Source organism: Mytilus trossulus, chromosome 9 (assembly GCF_036588685.1).
Source record: "Mytilus trossulus isolate FHL-02 chromosome 9, PNRI_Mtr1.1.1.hap1, whole genome shotgun sequence".
Taxonomy (NCBI): Eukaryota; Metazoa; Mollusca; class Bivalvia; order Mytilida; family Mytilidae; genus Mytilus; species Mytilus trossulus.
In genome coordinates, this window is record NC_086381.1 from 7,377,076 (window position 1) to 7,398,075 (window position 21,000).

General features: G+C 30.9%; 1 protein-coding gene across 9 annotated transcripts in view; it reads right to left on the bottom strand.

Moving 5' to 3' along the window:
- Window positions 1-3,771: 3,771 nt before the first annotated feature.
- LOC134685047 (myotubularin-related protein 13-like) overlaps window positions 3,772-21,000 on the bottom strand; it is a 64,030-nt gene continuing 46,801 nt past the window's right edge. For 4 of the 9 annotated variants that reach the window (XM_063544422.1, XM_063544418.1, XM_063544421.1 and 1 more), the window contains 13 exons: window positions 20,775-20,819; window positions 18,840-19,006; window positions 17,804-17,977; window positions 17,201-17,305; window positions 16,485-16,670; window positions 16,023-16,206; window positions 15,333-15,457; window positions 14,764-14,988; window positions 12,465-12,762; window positions 11,464-11,625; window positions 10,744-10,904; window positions 9,442-9,573; window positions 3,772-8,415 (listed from right to left, as the gene is read on the bottom strand). In XM_063544422.1, the coding sequence (XP_063400492.1) occupies window positions 8,326-8,415; window positions 9,442-9,573; window positions 10,744-10,904; window positions 11,464-11,625; window positions 12,465-12,762; window positions 14,764-14,988; window positions 15,333-15,457; window positions 16,023-16,206; window positions 16,485-16,670; window positions 17,201-17,305; window positions 17,804-17,977; window positions 18,840-19,006; window positions 20,775-20,819 (2,054 nt within the window). In that variant the 3' untranslated portion in view covers window positions 3,772-8,325. The remainder of the gene's footprint in view (window positions 8,416-9,441; window positions 9,574-10,743; window positions 10,905-11,463; window positions 11,626-12,464; window positions 12,763-14,763; window positions 14,989-15,332; window positions 15,458-16,022; window positions 16,207-16,484; window positions 16,671-17,200; window positions 17,306-17,803; window positions 17,978-18,839; window positions 19,007-20,774; window positions 20,820-21,000) is intronic. The other 5 variants (XM_063544424.1, XM_063544420.1, XM_063544423.1 and 2 more) reach the window with 2 other exon arrangements.

The window sequence follows — 21,000 nt, forward strand, 5'->3', positions numbered from 1 at the left end:
ATTAGTTAATCAAAAATGAACAATCTTTGTATCTTAGTTTTTATTAAATTTAACTGAAGCATACACGTATTCTTTTATTTTTATAACTCCAACTTTTGCTATGTTGTCAAAATTGAACTTTGTATTAATAAAGAAATTATGAATTTATATTACAAGATACGCTGGCATGAACGCCAGCATTTTCAAGATATTGTCTTGTTTTCGTCACAAAGATGTACTTCGATTATCGATACATAAACTCAAAACGCAAGGTTCATTTAAAGTGTACATGAACTAATTGGAAGTAACTAAATATAGCTCGTAGTATAAATAAAGTTTGAAAATTAAATACAAAAAAGTTTGTTTAATATAAAGATCTTCTGATCGATCGTTACCCAGTATGATTTTGTAAACTCACGGTTAAAACAAAATGTTAATAGTGACAGCAAACGTCAATGATGCGAAAGCCCACACAACACAACTGATCTGAAAGAATTAACACCGAGAGTTCAGCATATTGTAATACAAGGTTGACAAACATCAGTATAATGAACTAAATCTTACATTACCAATATTCAATTTCAAACAGGTTTTACAAACAAAGCTGTAAATTTGATCTCCCGATATAAATAAATCATGCCTATAACACTCATATAAATTATTTGTATGACTTTAATAAAGGCAACAGTAGCATACCGCTGTTCAGAACTCATAAATTCATGGACAAAAAAACAAAATTGGGTAACAAACTAACACCGAGGGAAACGCATTAAATATAAGAGAACAACGACACAACACTAAAATGTAACACACACAGGAACAGACCAAGCATCAGACAAAATACCACGAGAAAAACAAATATAACATGAATACCAAATACATGAATTTGGGATAGACAAGTACCTTGACACGTCTTATCGCAATGTGAATTTACACTCAAAAATAAGAGAAAACAAAAGAGATTTGAAAAAATTAGTTAACTTTTTCTTTGTTTTTAACACATGTAAATATTGGTTTTTGTTTTCTACTGTATGTCCCTAGTCATCGAAAGTTGTAATTTGTACAATACTCTCTTTAATTTCAATTATGTAATAGTCCTTTATACTTTTCAAAACTATAACATTGTTTGGATGTCTTTTTACATATACATAAACGTATGCTATCGATATTTAAACATTATCGTTAGTAAGTAGTTAGGAGAGCAATCGAGTTGAGATGATCAATGATAATCTGTATATCGGAATTTTACCTGTGACGACGTTATTAATTTCATTGCCAACGACACATATGATCTTAGTTTCTAGCGATAATTGTTAATATTACTCTACTGTGAAAGGAAGTTACCCGTTAGAACGATTTAATGATAACAGTGCATACTAGTAATATGCATGTCACTTCAAATAACCTCCATCTGGGAAAACGAAATCCAACAGTTTAGAAATCCACGAATATCTAAACAAATAGGAATATACAAATTAAAACGATTCGCAAAACTCAAAGATTGCATGTCAATGTTCATAATAAAATAAATTACATTAATCAGTTAAATATTTCCAAAACTTTGCATCAAACATTATATTTGTCATAAAGAAAGTTCTGCAAAAATTTCTAACATATTTATCAATTTTATTGATATCTATAAAAACACATACTGTCTATATCAAAGTTGTAACCGCCAAAATTAGGTTCCTTTATTAGATAAATATGGAAACGAAGAACAACCGTTTTCTCTGGGCTGTGTTGATCATGAAGAAGCATAAGTTTCACGAAGGTTTAACAAAGTTACTTAACAAAAACTTTAAACTTGTGCTGTATTCGAATGTTAACTGCATCATTTATCAGTAAACTCTTGTGGAGAGTTGACTCAACGGCAAACATACCATATCCACTTTTAATATTAAGGTGACAGCAGTTTACCGATGTGCAAATCCAATTAATTGACAAACAATGTAACCAAAAGAAGAAAAAAATCGAAAAAATTTAACACGTCATGAATAAAAACGAAAAAAGACAAACAATGGTACACAAAACACAACATACCAAACTGAAGTATCTAATATGCATGCATCGAATGTCATGAGAAACTACACTATGTCAAAGATACACAAATGGCAAAACAACACAATATATAAGATTACAGACCGGCGACTCTATATTAGATTACAGACCAGACGACTATACGGGTATCAAGTATCGAAGACCACGAAAACATATCTAATGAGTTGAGATACTGACAAATCACAAGAAAAAGAAAACAAATTGTTTTCCATATTCTGCTTTGATAACTATTTTGGCCATGAAAAGGACTGTAGGAAGTTTCTTAATATTCCATGAAGGTTTTGGCGAATGTACTGGTGTTAAAAACACTTCAACCACAAATTGAACAAACGCTGGTGGATAGATGTCCATTGCCAATCAAAACACTCAATTTCATACATAATTTGTGAATCCACCAAGGAGTGTAGAATCGCTTAGGTTCACTCCTGTGACAAAAATTCGGAGTCTCGACAATGAAAGAAGTTATGGTTCGAAATCATCTGAATTTTTCGTGCCCAAAGAAAGTGTAAAATATCAAAAGATCATATTCATATGAGTTTGTTTTTATATTGATTAATATTATAACACAATGTTGACTGCTGTATCTATTCTTGACATTTTACCTATTATGTCAGTTTGATTTGTTCACACATCCTTGTCAGTATAACTGAATTTGATGCGACGGTCATCCAAATTCAATAGCATGTCCATATGTATTATTGTATTGTTTATTTGTATATTACTCAGTCCAGAATGTTTATGCGTTCATTTTTACTGCAGTCATGTAATATTGTTCTTTTAGTGTTATTCTAAACATTGCCATAAAAGCGTGAGGTTCCTCTAGCGACAAAATCAAATTCAACCAACGATTTTTTTAAATGTCCTGTACCAAGTCAGGAAAATGGAAAATTATTATATCATAGTTCGTTTCTGTGTGTGTGTTACATTGTCGTTTGGTTTTTGGGTTGCACTTTAGTGTATCTGTTGTTTCATTGGTTTCCTCTTATAGTTGGTACATTTCCCTCGGTTTTGGTTTTTAACCCAGATTTGTATTCTATCAATCGATTTATGATTTTCAAACCGCTGTATAACTGTTGCCTTTATTCATACAATTGAGAGGTTAAGCTAGCTACATAACAAGGTTTCATCACCCATTTTCTACATATGAAAATGTTTGTACCAAATTAGGAATATGACAGTTTTTATCCATTGTGATGATGTTTTTATCCGTTTGATGATTTTCAGTATTTGATTTTGCAATTTCATAGGTACTTTCTGTTTTTAATTTTCTTTGAGTTCAGTATTATTGTGAATTTAATTTCGATTTACCTTTTCTAGAATTAAAATCTTTTTTTTTAGTATGTGCCCTTCAATAATTCTATTCCTGGTATGATTACACTCACAAGTAAAGATGTAACAGTAGATAACAGGTCTATGATGTACATTCTTTCATTTTTTTCATACAATATTTTTTCAAATCAATGGAGATAACACAAAACAAGACACAATTACATTTTGAAATCCCCATGACTTCCCAAATTTAAATTGACTTTTACTCTTTTCTTTATCATGATAAACTTGTGTTTTTTCTCCTTTTCTTAAATAATAGTATAGTCAAATCTTTTAATTTATTGATGGTGTAGTTTCCTATCATGGTATTTTAACCGAGTCTATATTCCCATGTCGGTTGATGGCATGTATTGCAGGAGGCACGTAACACAAGCTCATAGGACATGCAGAAGTAGGCAAAATAAACACATTTTTGTAATTCCTTTATTATGCTTTTTCTAAAAACCAATAAACAACATATTTGTCACTCATTGGTTGAGACTACATAAAAATTGACCAATCAGACATCACACTGCAAATTGCATACAATAACAAAACTTTTGCCAAGTATTCAGTTTGTTTTATTACTATTGCTCAGTTGCATGACTTTACTAATGCATAAGGCTCAATATATTGGTGTCATCTTCCTAAGACATACACATTAACAACACAGTGTAACTATACACTTTTCAATTCAAGATTAATTGTATGAGCATGAATATGAGTAGTGAAATTGGTGCAATTTACAAAACTGTATAATAACAAATCAATTAATGCGTTGTTATGTTTTTATTTCATTTCTAAATTTAATTTCATTGATTTATTATTATTTTTGTTTATTTTATTTTAAAAAATACGGGGTAACAAGTAATTTGGAATTTAAGGTTCCAATCTATGTTTAACAACAGCACAAATAAGTGTTCATAATGACTTTTCCATGGATAAGAATCTATTTACCAAAGCAATCACTCTAAAAATAATTTAATGTATAAGTAATTCATGACTTTAAATCTGGGAAATATTATCAAAACAAACTGAAAACTTTACAAAGCAACAACACAGTAACCATGGATTTAACAAATAAAATAAATAATAATGAACATACATTTATATGAAGATACAGAGAGTTAAATTTGTTCTTACAAGAGACAATGGCAACATGGCATTACAAAGTTACATTTATGTAAACATACCTTGTCTTGAAATCCACTTAAATCTCCAATCCCCTATCCAAAAAATCCAATGGCAATATAAAATGATCTGTTATCATAGACAAAACAATTTAACTTCACCATTTTGGTATCATTTACTATTCAAAACTGTATAAACTGATTTAGAGTGAACAACAGTTTACCTCAATATTGAAACGGTTAAAACACTAGTGTCAAAAAGGACAATTTTCTAGTTTTTTTAATATATAGAATGAGGTAGGTTCTTCATAAAATATTAGTTAGTTTCTGTTTAAAATTTTATATAAGTTGGTTGTGTAAGAATGAAAATTATATATATAATGTAATTGTAATACAATGAATGCAATGAATGTAAATTTTGTGTTTACATAAATGGTTTTGGATATTATGAAAAATGTTGTCATGGATACTTATTTTTTCAGATCTTGACATTTCAACTAAATGTACACTGAAATGTAAATTTTGACAAGTTTGTTTTTTTTCTTTCTGACAGTTTTAACACTTTTTTTCCTTACTTTCTTAAGAAATGATGATTCAGCACTAAAAAAAATCCTTGAAACATTATTTTTTAAAATAGTTTAGTGTTTAAACTTATTACCTGAGAATCACTCTATTTTCATTTGCAAGTTGTAGAATATATATTCACTGAACGAATGGATGATGACTAATATTTAAAGACCCTATTGCTACAGCTATAAATACTTATTGCACAGAGTGTAAGCATATAAATTAGAGAAAAGGTGACTTTACAAAATTTATGAGAAAAAATATTTATGGTCAAACCATATTGACAGTGGCCAAAATAGATGCAAGGCAGGTTATAAAACATAATTATGAAAAGGGACTATCAAAGAACACAAGTAATCATTACCTATTGGTTCTTTAGTTGGTTGTTTTTTGAGTTTTTTTTTTAATTTTTGTTCATTGGTATGATTGAACTATTAGACTTCAGAGAAGACAACAAAAGGAAAGTTAAATCATAATTAAATTTTAAAAGACCAAGGATGCAGATCAAGATATATGCATAACAACCAACACTAACAGACAATGGTCCCCATATTGATGGTACTAGCTCATACTAAGGTAAGATAAAGGTTGAAATAAAGTAAAGGTAAGAAAAAACATCTTCAAATAAAATCTAACTTATTCCCTAACAATAGCTGTCTGTCTGATTATGTTGATTTAAATATTAAAATGCTATCTGCCTATGGCTACAAAGTTTAATTTTTGGTACAATGTTTGAAATTTGTTTCTAAAACACATAAATATTAGAAAGGGAGACTTTAGCTAAAATATCTATTTAAAATTATATTGAAGAAAAAAATAACAACAAAATTTGCATGGCATAGCATCACATCAACCCATTTTAAAGTCAAGAACAAATTTCATAAATAAGTACTTTTCCAATTTTATCCACATTCAAAGCAATGCAAAAAAATCTTACTAATACAGTTAAGGGGAAGTTGCTGACTATGCCCTCAAATTGGTTGAGCCACATGTTCAGCAGAATGAAAATTTAATGTAATTTTTATTACACAAGTTTACAGATTATCTGATAGTAAAATGAGTAGAAACCTCAGATTTTTGTAACATTTAATTCCTGATTTTGTTACATCGAAAGAGGTAGAATTATAAGCCACAAGATTGTAACTCAAGCCTACACAAAAGCGAAAAAAATAGAAGTGATGGAGCGAAATTTCACAAAAACAGAAATAAATATATGAACTAAAATCAGAGGTTTCTGATAATATTGATGACCCTGTGAAAAAACATACAATTTATTTTGTAATTATCAACATATATTTGTTTGAAAAAGTGCAACAAGAAAAATATTTTGCTACACTAAAATTGGCACAGTGTTTCAATTCCCTATATGGTGCATATTGACAATTACAACTCAGCATTAAAACAATTATGTAAATCTATTAATCTAATGGAATATGTATTCTTTTTTATTAATTACCCAGTGTGAATGACTTTTAAAACACATAATAGATGAACACTTATTCTTATTTCTTAAGCTCCTGAAATAAACCTCCACCGTCGTCAACATGAACTAGTGTGTACCTATCATAGTCAACTATTAAAGAACATTCTATGATTAGATTTGTTATTCTGATTACTATAAATGCTTTGGTTTTTTGTTTCAATGTCATTATTGCATATTCTAAAGCAAAACATGTGTTTCCTAATGAAGACACAAGGACAAATCTCATTTATTTTTCTTCAAAGCTTTCTACAAAACTGTTGAGAACTAAGTTACAGCATGAATCATTACAATATGACCCATGTTGCTCAGTATAAAATAAATTGGCAAGCAACATAAATAACATACAATGTCAGAGATCAAATTACTGTAGTATTCAAGGTAAATAAATATATAACAGTTAGATTAGTAATCTTCATGTTCGGTAAGCCTTACTATATGCTCAGTGTTTAAACTCAAACACTTATAATGAAAGCAAAGGGTTGGTTCCATGTTGTGATGAATAGAGATGGCAGAAGATAAATTTAATAAATTTCAATTAGACTATCAACCATTTTTTATCAATTCTATCGCTTTTTTTTATATTTTTCTCTTTTCTTTTTTTTTTCTTTTCCTTTTTCTCTTATCTTTTTAATAACTGTAACATACATTTTTATTCCTTTTGTGAACATATATTGTCTAAAACTGTTATTTTTTTTATTTTTACATTCACTAAAGAAATACAAAAAAAATCCATCCTTTGCCATCTAAATCCATTTAACATGAATCTTGATAAGTTGGAGTGATGCTAGTAAAATTTCTGTGCATTCATGATATATGTCACTCCATTAAAAGGGGGGCCTTGGGACTATTAATCCTGTCAAAGGTGCATTCTTGGAGTTGATCTATGGGAGAAGAAGGGCTTGTAGTCATTTAATTTTTTACCTTACAATTCCAGTGCTAATATTTTATTTTGTCAAATACTTTATTCCACTGTCTTCTAAATAGTTAATTATTTTCAAAGATAGCCTTAAGTGACATCTGACCCTTTAATATCATTGCATAATTAACAGCTTTAATAAAATTGCTTAGATAAAAGGATACATGTTAGATGAACCCAATGAAACAAACTAAAAAACGACAACAGATACAAAGCTGTCATGCATTCGATTAACTTAAAAAATATAGTTTGCATAATTTTTCATTTCATGTTTTTAATGTTAAAACATAGCCATGAGATTAAACCTCATTAAAATGTATAAAAACACATATTCCAAAGCAGACCATTGTATCCTATTCTGGCACATACAAGAATGTATAAATAGATATGATGAAATTGTATTAAGTAAAACATATGATATATAAATAACACATTTCCACATTTCTATGCTAAGACATCTGACTCAATATAGGAACTAAAATCTCAATAAACTTTGGCTGGAACTAAAAATCAAGGCTAATTTCCCACATGAACATGGATGAGCACTAAGTCTGGTTTATGGTGTATGAATATTCAACAGGACATGAAAAGCACAAGCTCTGGTTCTTTATCACATGATAGAGCTCCTTGATCACATGATAGAGCCTCTTGATCACATGATAATCTTTGTCTGATGTACAATCTAATGATATCAAATCTGTCATGTGAACATGTTGAGTTGTAAAAAAGAAGCTGAAGCTCTTCTTTACTGACAAATCTTCTATAAAAAGTCAGAAGTCACCCACTAACATACATAACATAACAGTAAAATGTAGATTTTCTCTTTTCACTGTAAAAATTGAATCATAATTAAAAAAGATATGAGACACCTAGATGATTTATTTTCATATAAAACTATGTATTTTGTCTATCCAGTCCTGTGCTGTTTTTGCATCACTTGCATAGAAGTGGTACATTCTTTTACTGGTTTTCAACTGAAACATAAAAAAATATAACATATCAATTATACTTTTAACCTTTCTCGAACTGTTCCTTCAAAAAGTCATTCAGTTTCTAGAAAAAAACTTGCACAACTAAAGTATCCGTTCAAAAGTTCATTTTTGGGCAATTTTTGCTTTGTCTCTAGAAAAGTCTGACACATCAACAGGAGCCAAACATTGTATTGTACTTTTATCTTATCCTTTTATATGTACAAAACTCGTTGAATCTTTTCAAAACACATTTTTTGTCGAGCCTGCAACTTTTGTTGCAGAAGTTGCAGAAAGCTCGGCATAGGGATAGTGATCCGGCAGCAGTGCTAGCTAACTTCTTAAATTTAAGAAGGTGGAAGACCTGGATGCTTAACTCTTTGTATAGGATGCCTCATATTTTGAAGTTTTGTCAATCACATGTCCAATGTCCTTGACCTAATTTTCATGGTTCAGTGACTACTTGATAAAAAAAATTAAGATTTTTTGTAATGTTAAATTCTCTCTTATTATAATATGATCAATCTTTAGTTTTCTTGGTTAATTAAGTTTATGTGACAGTTGTAATAAAGCTTTATATTTAGGACTATCAACATAATATTAATGATTAGTAAAAAAGGCGAGACATTTCAGCGTGTACACTCTTGTTTCCATAACAATGCTATTTGTTTTATAATTGATATAAGCAAATGAACGACATAATTATACTGGTGAAGGCTGGTTATTTGGCAATTTGGAAGGCATTGTGATTTTTTAAACCTTTCCTGTTTTATTGAGCTGAATATAGCTCCATAGAAAATAAGTTATTCTATCAAAACATATCAATATTGTAACATTTATCTTTACTAAACTTTGACTGTAATGTATGATGTTTCGTAATTGATTAAAAAGAATTAGACAAAGTCTTCATCAAGATAAATAAGTTTGTGTGCAGAACTGTGTTTTTTTTTACTATGTGCGAAAGACGTCTTGTTCTTGCTTTGCAAAAATACTGGCAGTTTTGCATTCTGTAATATCTCTTATCCACCTTACCTCAAAAGCTGCATTTTCGTCTGATTTCTTAAGTGGTCCCTGGACATTTTTTATAGGATGGACTGCTTGTACATCAAATAAGTCAATGAAACCTCTACAAGTAGGGTCGTCTTTGTAATCGTAATATCTCATCTGAAAAAATAATGATCAATACTTTATATAAAAGGTGAAGAGCAGTCATTGCAAAACAACAATACAACCAGGGGTCGAAATTAGCGCTAGTCCGGTAGTCCGGGACTAGTAAAATTTGCGTCGGACCAGTAGATTTTGTCAGCTGGTAGTCCGTCGGACCAGTAGAAATTTGTCGATAAAAATCACTGATTGCAAGGCAATCTCTGTTTGTTTACAAAACAATTTACCTGTGAAATCAATTACACAGTACTGGGGGGTATTACAATTGATCAAGTTAATTAATATCTCGGGTGAGCGTCCTTCACAACTTCACAAAATGTGGAAATTTTTGGAAGGAGTTAAACCGCGGGACAAAAAAATTAAGATAACTGAAAATCAAAAGGAAGATCGAAATAAAGTAAACGAAAGTGACAAAAGGAAACGCAAATAACAAAAATCATGGGAAAAAGATCGTGAATGGTTGCATTATATAGAAGATCGGAATTTAATGAACTGTACTATATGTGAAAAATTTGCAGTGTCAGACCTAGATTATGATAGAGAATGTATTTTCGTAACTGGATCGTCAAATTCAGATTTGATTCTGTATTTGCTCATGAGCAATCAGAACAGCACATGTCAAATTAATGTCATTTTTGCAGGACCAGTAGATTTGGTGCCGGACCAGTAGAGTTTTCAGTTCACTGGTCCGGCGGGCCAGTACACAAAAAAGCTTAAATTCGACCCCTGAATACAACCAACCAAATATATAGAGGTAAACATAAAGTCTTCAACAATAAACAGATGAATAGTATATTATGTTTACATGTAGATGTATAGGCTTGACAAACTAAATGTTGAAGTGGGAATATGTAAGATATATGTAAAATAAAACATTCCATTAAAGACCTGTTTCCTGTCATAAATTAGGGAATATTTCACCCTAACCTTCTGCCTTATTTTGATATAATCAACAAATTTTTGGGGACATGGATAAAATTCAAAGTTTCTACCTAAAAAATTTAGATTAGTTAAAAGGTATCAATTCTTTCTACAGACTTAAAAACAGTACTTTCATCTTTATTCCCCTGTACTGTAATAGCAATGGTAATTGTTTGAAAAAAATTGGGAGAGGACGAATGGTTAAGACATAAACACCAAAGATGTCACTACACACTGTCAAAAGCTCACCTGGTGTTTAGTTGAATCAAGAACAAACCACCTCTGTTTCCAGCCTTTTAGAAGTGCCCCCTTTTTGTACAGGTAACCCTCTAACGTTCTGTGTTCAGTATTTGTATTGGTTGGTGTAAAGTTCTCATAACTTGGGTGTGCTCCTGTTAATGTTCCTAAAGCTGGAAATGAGAAGAATGATATAATTAACAATAATCATCATCCAAGTTAACTTGCTGTATTAGACTAAACATTCAATAAACATAATTTGATTTTAAATGTTGAAAAACAAAATAATAAACTAACAATTAAGGATAACATGGCAATCACAATTTTATTCAGTACCAAAGTGTAATTTTACTTTTGCCAGTCAATCGTCTGAGAGAGTACTAACAAATCCTACCAACATTGAAAGGGACTATGTGGCTGTATGAATAAGTCATCTACTGTAACACTAGCCTGTCAATACTGAGTTTGAACCTTGTGGGTATCAGACGAGATCTTCATTGACTAGTATTGCTTGAATTGTCAGTTTTTCTACAGAATGTCAGTGTTCCCTCCAGGCACTCCACTTTTAACATATCTGTTAATTTCTGTTTCACTTGGTCTCTTATGCAGAGTTGTCTCATTGGCAATCATGCCATCAATCAATCAATCCATATCTTTGATCCTAAAAGTGGATCCCATTTATCAAACTGATAATGTCCTCCTGCTGATCAAATATTTGTTTAATTAACTTACACATTCCCCCTGACACAGAGCTGCTTTCTGATCCTCCAGCTCGAGATACATTAGAACTACTGTTACTAGATTCTGCTACTATTTTTAACTTTGTACAGTTCTTTGGGACATGAGACATACATTTTTCATGACAATTATATCCACAGTCAGCACAATGCATACCTGTAAAATTAACATTCAAAATATATTTATTAAAACTGTTCTTTTCCTTGCAATTCATACGTATCCTTCAGTACTTAATGTTAGCGTAACAAAACCAGCATGTAGCTTAGTAAAAGACAAGGCATTTTGAATATTTTTTTTCCTTGCATAAGCAAACTAAACATTTGTGTTGTTATGTAAAATGATCTACTATGCAGGTACATCATGTACATGGCAGATGTTTTAATTTCACTGGTACCAATTTTTGTACATTGATATTTAATTTGTGGTTTTGCCAAAGTCTGCATTAATTCCTGTAGAAAATTTGAACTTTGTTGTTAAAACATTCAGATTTATTGATCACCTTTACCCATGAGGTCCACACAACTGCTATTCCTTAATAATAATAATGCATCTACATATTATTATCAATGATACATTGTATATAATGACAGTAAGGCATACTTTTATTCATTTCTATCAAAATGTTTTTTGCTGAATATGATAAACTTGATGACTAATATTCTCATACAATCTAATGTACCTCAACAGTAAAATTACTTTTAAAGCATCTTTCGAACATTTTAAAGTGATATCAAATAAACTTATAAAGGAATTAATCACTATACTAGATATAGACTATATCCTTAATACAGAGGAACATTGTACATGACTTAATCTAGAAAAACAAGACTTTTTCATTATTTGTAATTGGCTTTCAACTAGCTTTCAGTAATTGCAAGTAGTTTTAGATAAGTACTTTGTGTCTTTATGTGCTTGTACTACGTCAGTATTGGTAATGAGGGTTCATGTCTGTCATAATGTATTTTTTTTAAAACTATTGAGGTTAAAGAACTCACCAGTCTTAAGGAATCCCCATAACACCTGAGAACAATAATCACAATAAGCAGGTGTAGTGTATGTAAATTTCTCAAAACGATGCGGCTGACTGAATCTTTTTGCTGCTTCACCGAGCATTTTTCCTTTCACTAGAATTTCTAACGTTGAACGTTTATGAATTGATCTACCATGTGATCTGAGAACAGATAATGAGACGTCTTGTCTCGTAGAGTCACGTGCTGGTCCTTCTAATTTGTCCCAGATTATTTTCCATTTCTGTTGCAGGTGCCCTAAATCTGTTTGCACTCTATGTACTTCCTACACACAAATCAAAGTATAATTATATAATATTGATTTTAACAAGAAGTAATTGTAACAGGATGCTGTTACGAAGTCTCCCAAACAAAGCTCCAATAACTCTCCATTCATATGGTCCCAAGTTCATTTGATTTGAATTTTTGTCCCATACAAGATAATAGCACATTCTCAAATTGAACAAGATAGGGACGACCCCAGGCAATTCCCTTAAATTTCATGTGATTTGTTTTATTGTCCCATACAAGAATATATATAGTTTAGGAGTGGGGATGTTGACGGTTTACAAGTTTTCAAACAAGAGGGGTGGGGTGACCCCCTAGGGACTTCCCTTTTATTTCATTTCATTTGTTTAATTGTCTCCTACAAGAATATATATGGTTTAGGGGTGGGGATCTGGACCATTTACAAGATAATAGCACATTCTCAAATTGAACGGGTTGGGGGGTGACCCCAGGAACTTAAATTTAATTTCATGTGATTTGTTTTATGTCCCATACAAGAATATATGGTTTAGGGGTGGGGATGTTGACCGTTTACAAGTTTTCAAACAAGAAGGGGTGGGGTGACCCCCTAGGGACTTCCCTTTTATTTAATTTCATTTGTTTTATTGTCCCCTACAAGAGTATATATGGTTTAGGGGTGGGGATGTTGACCGTTTACAAGTTTTCAAACAAGAGGGGTTGGGGTGACCCCTAGGGACTTCCCTTTTATTTCATTTCTTTTGTTTAATTGTCCCCTACAAGAATATATATGGTTTAGGGGTGGGGATCTGGACCGTTTACAAGATAAAAGCATATTCTCAAATTGAAGGGGGTGGGGATGACCCCCCATGGACTCCCCCTATATTACATGTGATTTGTTTTATGGTCCTTTAATCATTTCTGAAGACTGCATGTATCTATCACTTACAGTTTTTAAGTTATATTCATTTGAAAATTTTTGAAAATAAAATCCCATAGGGTTCTATAGTAAACCCCTCCCTCCTTTCTACCCCCTTAACACCCCTTAAAAGACCCCAATGCACAAACGAAAGATTGATGGCTCACCTAGACATATTAGTCTACCCTTTTATGAAATCCTAAGTTAATCTGACAAGCGGTTTTGGAGAAACGCTGTGGACAAGTTCATTTTTTAAAGTGGCGGAAGAAGAAAAATAAAAAAAACCTGAGCAAAAACAATAAGTCTCAAAACTTTGTTTGGGAGACTTAATAATGTCTAGAATCAGAACTTAGCACAGGTGTCAAGTATTAGGGTATATCTTGAAAAGAAATTTTATCATATATCAAAGCTGTTTGATTGGTTTTACAATTATATATTTTGATACATTTAAAAATGTATGTACGTACACAAAAAAATGCCGTACGGTGACCTATATCATTTTGGTCTTTTGTGGATAGTTGTCTCATTGGCAATCATACCACATCTTCTTTTTTAAATAGCTCTCTTTCTATAATTCTCTATTCAGTATCGGTTTTGTCTTTGTTGAAAGCCAAACAGTGCAAATGATTGCTTAAACCCATGTCATTCTAAATCTGAAGGATAATTGTCTCATTAACAATCATACCACATCTCTTGTATTTTTTTCATAATTCTATACATCTAAGCAGATTGTGCTAAACACATATAAAATACATATATTTTGAAGGTAAACAGTAGTTTTGATCCTGCCTGTTCAAGATCTAGATCAGTTTCTTATGTAAGTCTACTTGTTATTTTTCAACCAAAGGTGAAATGTGATCTTAAATTCACTCTTTTCTGCAATAAGTCTTGACCTTTTTTGTTTACCTTTCAATTTATCTTTCTAAAGACAACCAGAGCCTCCATGTGGTTTAGCACCTGTTCATTTTTTGGACAGCAATATTTTTGGGGAATATATTGTTTGGTTGCTGTCTCACTGACATTAAAAATATTTACTATCAAACTATGTTTTGAACTAATTTTTACAAATTCATTAATGTCTTATAGTTTAACATATACTTTTTAAAACAGATTATACTTTACCTGTAATAAAACTTTAAAAGATTCTGGTTGCTGAATTTGAACATTGTCGAAACATATATTGACAACTCGACTAGAACTTGGATTCCCTTCTACCGTCACATCTTCATTCAAAGCCAGCTCTTTCTGGGCGGTCTCTATCTCATAGGGAGGACCATGGGCCAAATCTTCATCTATGTAGTAATCCCAGATCTTCATGTTTGCTAAATTTGAATATGGTCTCAAAACCTGCAAAATTATTACAACAGAAATTTATTTCAAAGAATTTTGAAAATCAAAATATTTTCTCATAAATACTTCATCTCAGAGTTTTGCTAAAGTCTGAATACAAGCATAGCTAAAATCTGTATTTCTTTAAAGATGTGAATTTGTTCTTCACTTTTACCCATGAAATTCACAAAAATATAGTATCCAATGGATAATAGTTAATACACAGCATCATGCTATCTTTTGGTAATATTGTATACATCAAATGGACTTGCAACTTGAATGATTCATAAATAATGACTGCCATCTTGTTATGTAAAGTATTTACTTATCTACCTTTAACCAGTAATTTAATATATACCCACCATTTCTTGATCATGAAGGCTATACATAAAGTTACAGAACACTGTAGATCTTCTGTGATGTTTCTCTATGTAATCCCATACTGACATCCCTGGGTTAGACTGATGCTGGTGTCTGTACAAAAATCCTGAAAAAAATTACAGGGTCATTTTCAGTAACTTTAAAATCTAATGAATCTAAGTTAATTTGATAATATAGGGTTATTGCAAGAATATTGGGAAATATTGTCCAGAGTTAAAATTTATATTGCACGAGCTTGCGAGTGCAATATATGTTCTATAAGGGACAATATTCCCCAATATTCATGCAATGACCCTTTTATTGTATAGTAATATAATATTTAAAAGTAAAAATTGGTTTAAACTAAGATTTTGTCTTTGATGACGTCATGAATTTTGAAGATTTATTGCAGTAGTGTAATATTAGAATTTAATGAACGCTAAGTTTTGGTTACTTTCTTTGGGAAATATTATATTGCTAAGCAATAATAAGAATTATTTACCCAGGGGACACCATGCTTCACTAACACTTTATTATTTCTATGTTCAGTTAACTGTGAAATCTTGGTAAAAATAATTTGGCATATATAGTAAATAGTTCAGATCATAATGGACATGTTTTTAGTGATAGAGTGCGAAAAATATTCCTAGAACATTGTACAATGAAAAAACCCGATCTGGTTTTAAACCTACCACCATCTTCATCAGTGTCATCAAACTTAGATGCTTTCTTTTCGTCCAGGATCCAACCACTTTCAAATCTCTCATATTCATTGTCCATCATGAACGTTCTAAATCTGTTTGACACATAATGGTAGGCCAGAAACTTCAGAAAGAACTGGTTATACTCAAATGACAAGGGAAACTGATTGTGTATCTGTTTAAAAACAAAACAAAAGTTTATTCAAATTGTATCTAACTTCCCAATAATTTTGCATGCTATATGATATTTTGCTATGAGAATTTTGTACGCCAGAGTACCAGGTTTGATATTTCTAGGTAAAAGACATCTTGCAGTGACAATATTAGAACAAAATATTGTATGCATTCTTTTTTAAAATGATTATTGAAACTCAATATTGAAGAAAATTTATCATTACAAAGCTGGGAAACATAGCATGCTACTATTTTACCCAGAAATGTTTAATATCTTACCTGATGGACAACATCAAGAAACTGTAAAAACAGTGGTGCAAATCCACTGGCTTGATTGGCTGCTGTCTGGTTACTACGGTGAGTAAATCGGTGACCAAATGACAACCATTCCTTTTCAACGAGACACTTGAAACCTTCTATTGTTCTGTAGAAAGGATCCAAGAGTATCTGTGCTGCAGAAACCACCTACAAAATATAAGGAATGACCCAAATAAAAACATTGTTTTCATTCTATATGAAAATGACACCTGGATAAAAGGTAAAGACAGTATAATATGAAATCATTTATTTTCTTGGATAAGGGAAAGGTTTTATCAGGATGGGCATACATGTTGATATAAAATTTGTACTAAGTTGGACATAATTTGTGGCTCACCTACACTGAATCTATGGAAATTTGTATTCCACAAATTATAATAAATCCACAGGATGTCATTGTACATATTTTCAAAAGTGTGTTACTTTTTATGCAATTCTTAATAAATATGACTTTCATCCCCAACGAGTATAACTTCTCTGTAAATAACAGATACAGACTGAAGAGTGACATTTTCAATGAACATTCAAATAATTATGCTTTGTAATAACAGTTCTTTTTAAAAATATCTGAAAATTGTTCCAATATATTTAAGCTAGACAGAATAATGTATGCCAATAAACTGACAAACATGTTTCAATAATATATATTTTAGAGTTACAATAAGTTTAGTTCTTACCTGAGTAGTGATATCCCAGCCATCTTCCAGACAGATCATCACAGAAGATCCCTGTACATCTAATAGATCAACGGTGGCGCCAGCTAACTGCATTATATTCTGTACCTATAAACAATAAAGTAGAGCTTTATAATATATATATATATATATAATGATAAATTCATTCTCGACTGAAGACTTTCTGGTTAGGGAAGGGTTGAACACTCAAAAACATGTTTAACCCCTCCATATTCTGTATTTGCATGTCTCATGTCATGAACTGTAGTTCAGTGTCATATATTTTGTGTAAATTGTTTTGTTAAAAAAAATTAGGCCATTAGTTTTTCATTTGAATTGTTTCATATTTTTCATGCAGGGGCATTTTATCTCATTGTTGAAGGCTGTACAGCTGCCTTTAAATGCTTACAACCATTTGAGAGTTATTTGTTTAAACTAACTTACCAGTATCATACAGTTTTCTAGACTTACCTGTAACAACCATTCAGATTCCTCTAGACTTTTCTATAGTCTTACCTGTAACAACCATTCAGATTCCTCTACAGTTTTCTATAGACTTACCTGTAACAACCATTCGGATTCCTCTACAGTTTTGTATAGACTTACCTGTAACAACCATTCAGATTCCTCTACAGTTTTGTAGAATGTGGCATCAGCTGACGGAGTAGTGCTAGGTACACATGCCCTACTTAACTTCTTGAAGCTAGCCTTCACATGTCTGACTTCATAAAAGTCCACAGGTATGAAATCACATTTGGGAAAAGACTCCATTTTTATTCCCTGCAATGGAATGAAATATATATAACAATGAAATGGATTGACTTTTGAGAATAACAGACAAATTCACTCATACTGTGAATGTTCAAAAAAAGTAAAATCACTGAAATACAGAAATCAAAGGAAAAGTCAAAACAAAAAGTCAAAATGGTAAATTTTCTTCTAACAATTACAAATTCAATCACACTGCTGTTAACCTTCTTGTTTTTAAATGTTTATTTATTATTTTATGTATAAGTCACAAATTTATATCTCAATGGCACTTCAAGATGCTTATTACAGACTTAATAAAGAATATGTGACACTGACCCCCTATTGCACTGATGTGACTTTCCAATGTTAATGTTCAGTGAACCTTTTAATTGGGGTCAACATTGTAATTCAACATGTAATTTTAATAGGATACATCATAATGAACATATGTGCTAAGTATGAAGTTTATGTGACTGTGATCAAAATTTCATGGTAAACTCATTTAACCAAAACCTTTAAGCTTTAGCTTGATACAGGACAAACAGATGCACAAATTACACAAGAATGTGTCCACAGTACAAGGATGCCCAACCTGCAATATCATTTTCTATGTTCAGTGGACCATGAAATTGGTGGCAAAACTCTAATGTGGTATAAAATTAGAAAAGCTTTTTCAAAGGTAACAAGTGTACCAAGTTTTAAGTTGATTGGACTTCAACATCATCAATAACTACCTTGACCAAAAACTTTAACCTGAAGCTGGAAAGACAGACAAATAAATGGACAGACAGTCCAAAGAACGAACACACAGAACGAAAAACATTATGTCCATCTACTATATATCATAAGACATAATCTGTGAAAGATGATTTCACTAATGATTACTATATACCTTCATTTGAGCTTTTTCTCCCAGTACATACAGAGATACTCTCTTAAAGCCTTGAACTGAGTTGTTAATGATGTCACCTTGAGTTATCGATATACCAGATGACACAGATAAACGTGATGGGTCAGTTGTTCGTGTTTTCTCCTTGATACTGCCAATTCTTCCGAAAGCTGAAACATAATAACGTACATTTAAGTTTCAGCATAACAGTAACCACATGATGTCAAACTGACCAATTAAACTGACAATAGAACATATAATTTTAAACAAATCTATAATCAGCACAACACCATAGGAAATGTATTATAAGTTAAATTATAAATATACCTAAAAAATAAATTATACTGTTAAACATAAAATCCCTTTTAAAATGAAAGTGAATTTGAAAGATATAATTCCTGAAATTTAATCTTACAAAAAATAGTTTAAAAAAATCTTCGTTCTTATATTTCTCATGAATATAACCCACATTTTTAATAATTGAATTCATCTTATGATGTATATGAAGATGTTAAAAAAAGCATCCATTATTGCTGTTTTCAGAAGTACCATATTTTAACTATCTATCCCCAAACACTATCTAAGGGCACTATTTTTCCTGTACAATGTACATGCCAGACTTCCATACTTGTTAGTGTCATGACAAGTTATATCAACATCAATCATAATAATTACTTGACAATTGTACAGTTGGGCATATATATTGTTGTTAGTAATGGTATATTTTATCTTTTATAATCAGTACTGGTTTAGTTTGAAAATTTTGTGTCTTCATATACCACTATTTAAATCTGTTTTTATCGTTACATGTTAATTGTTATATCAAAATCAGTGCAGATATCATGTGTCTTTGCAACCAAAAGATTCCAAATGAGATATACAATTCCTCAATATAAAAGCTTTTTAAATTGTGGATGGTGGCCAACGTTAATTATGCCAAAGACAATTAAAATTTCTAAAATATGAATAATGTATATTTAAGGGGTCATAACTTCGAAAAAATTTAAGGAAGGTTCCAAAACAGTATATTTTAGTCTTGACAGTATTATGACAAGTATTTCTATTTGAAATTTGTAATTGTTTGGCCAAGATTTAAAAAACATTAAAAAAGTTAGGGCCAATTTTAACCCTTTGTGAACCTTTCCTATGACCAATTTATCTCTCATTTACATGATTTATAGTGACACAACAGAAGATCAAACTCATTGTAGGCTGTTAACCATCTATGACATAGTACTTGTGTGGTATTTGTTTGTTATAATGTTTGGCTACAAAGTTCTTTTTAAATAATTAAGCCTAGGTTTTAAAGATTTTTTACATTGCTATATATATATCATAACATTTCACAAGGAGATGCTGTGGATTGAACTGCAATGGTTTCTGATACTGTGTATAATATGGAAAAGAGGTGTATAAGCTCTGGTTTTTAATAAGTTGTGAAATATACTACAATTATGTCTGAAGCATTGTTAATATATATTATTCTTATCTTTAGCTATGAAAATCAAACTTGAACATAACCATTTATTGTTGTCTTTGAAATAATGTGTTATAAATGAAAATATAAAGTAATTAATAAATTGCACTTAAAAGATCATTTCTACTTTAATATTTCAGATTAGTTGTGTATTAAATGTTTTCATGTTCAGAGAAATCTTAAACAAAAGTTATCTACTTATTATTAGCAATATTTAAAATTTACTAACATTATTAATTCAATAAAGTAAATTATTTAATTAGTAATATTAATTAGTCAATCATTTTTGCCAAAAAAGATGAGAAACTACAATATATTATTTGCTGCACACGCAGTACACCGTTAAAACATATATCTAAGCATGACACACAAAAATCTGCAGCCATTTGTATGGGCAGATAACTCTGCAGAGAAACTCTAAATCACTTCAGTGCATGCAGCAATATATGTTAAGCATATACTTTGCCATGAGCCTCTCGATCTGGTTCTCCTAGGCAATGTTAAAACTGAAATATATATTATATATGGTATACTTAAGTGAAATATAAATAACTAGGCCTAAATGTTATAAATATTATGGCTGAAAAAGCAAAACATATATATAATAGCTATCCTTCAACCATTATATTATATTTGTTATATATATATATGGTCAAATTATGTCAAAATAAGACGCTGAAATCCTCA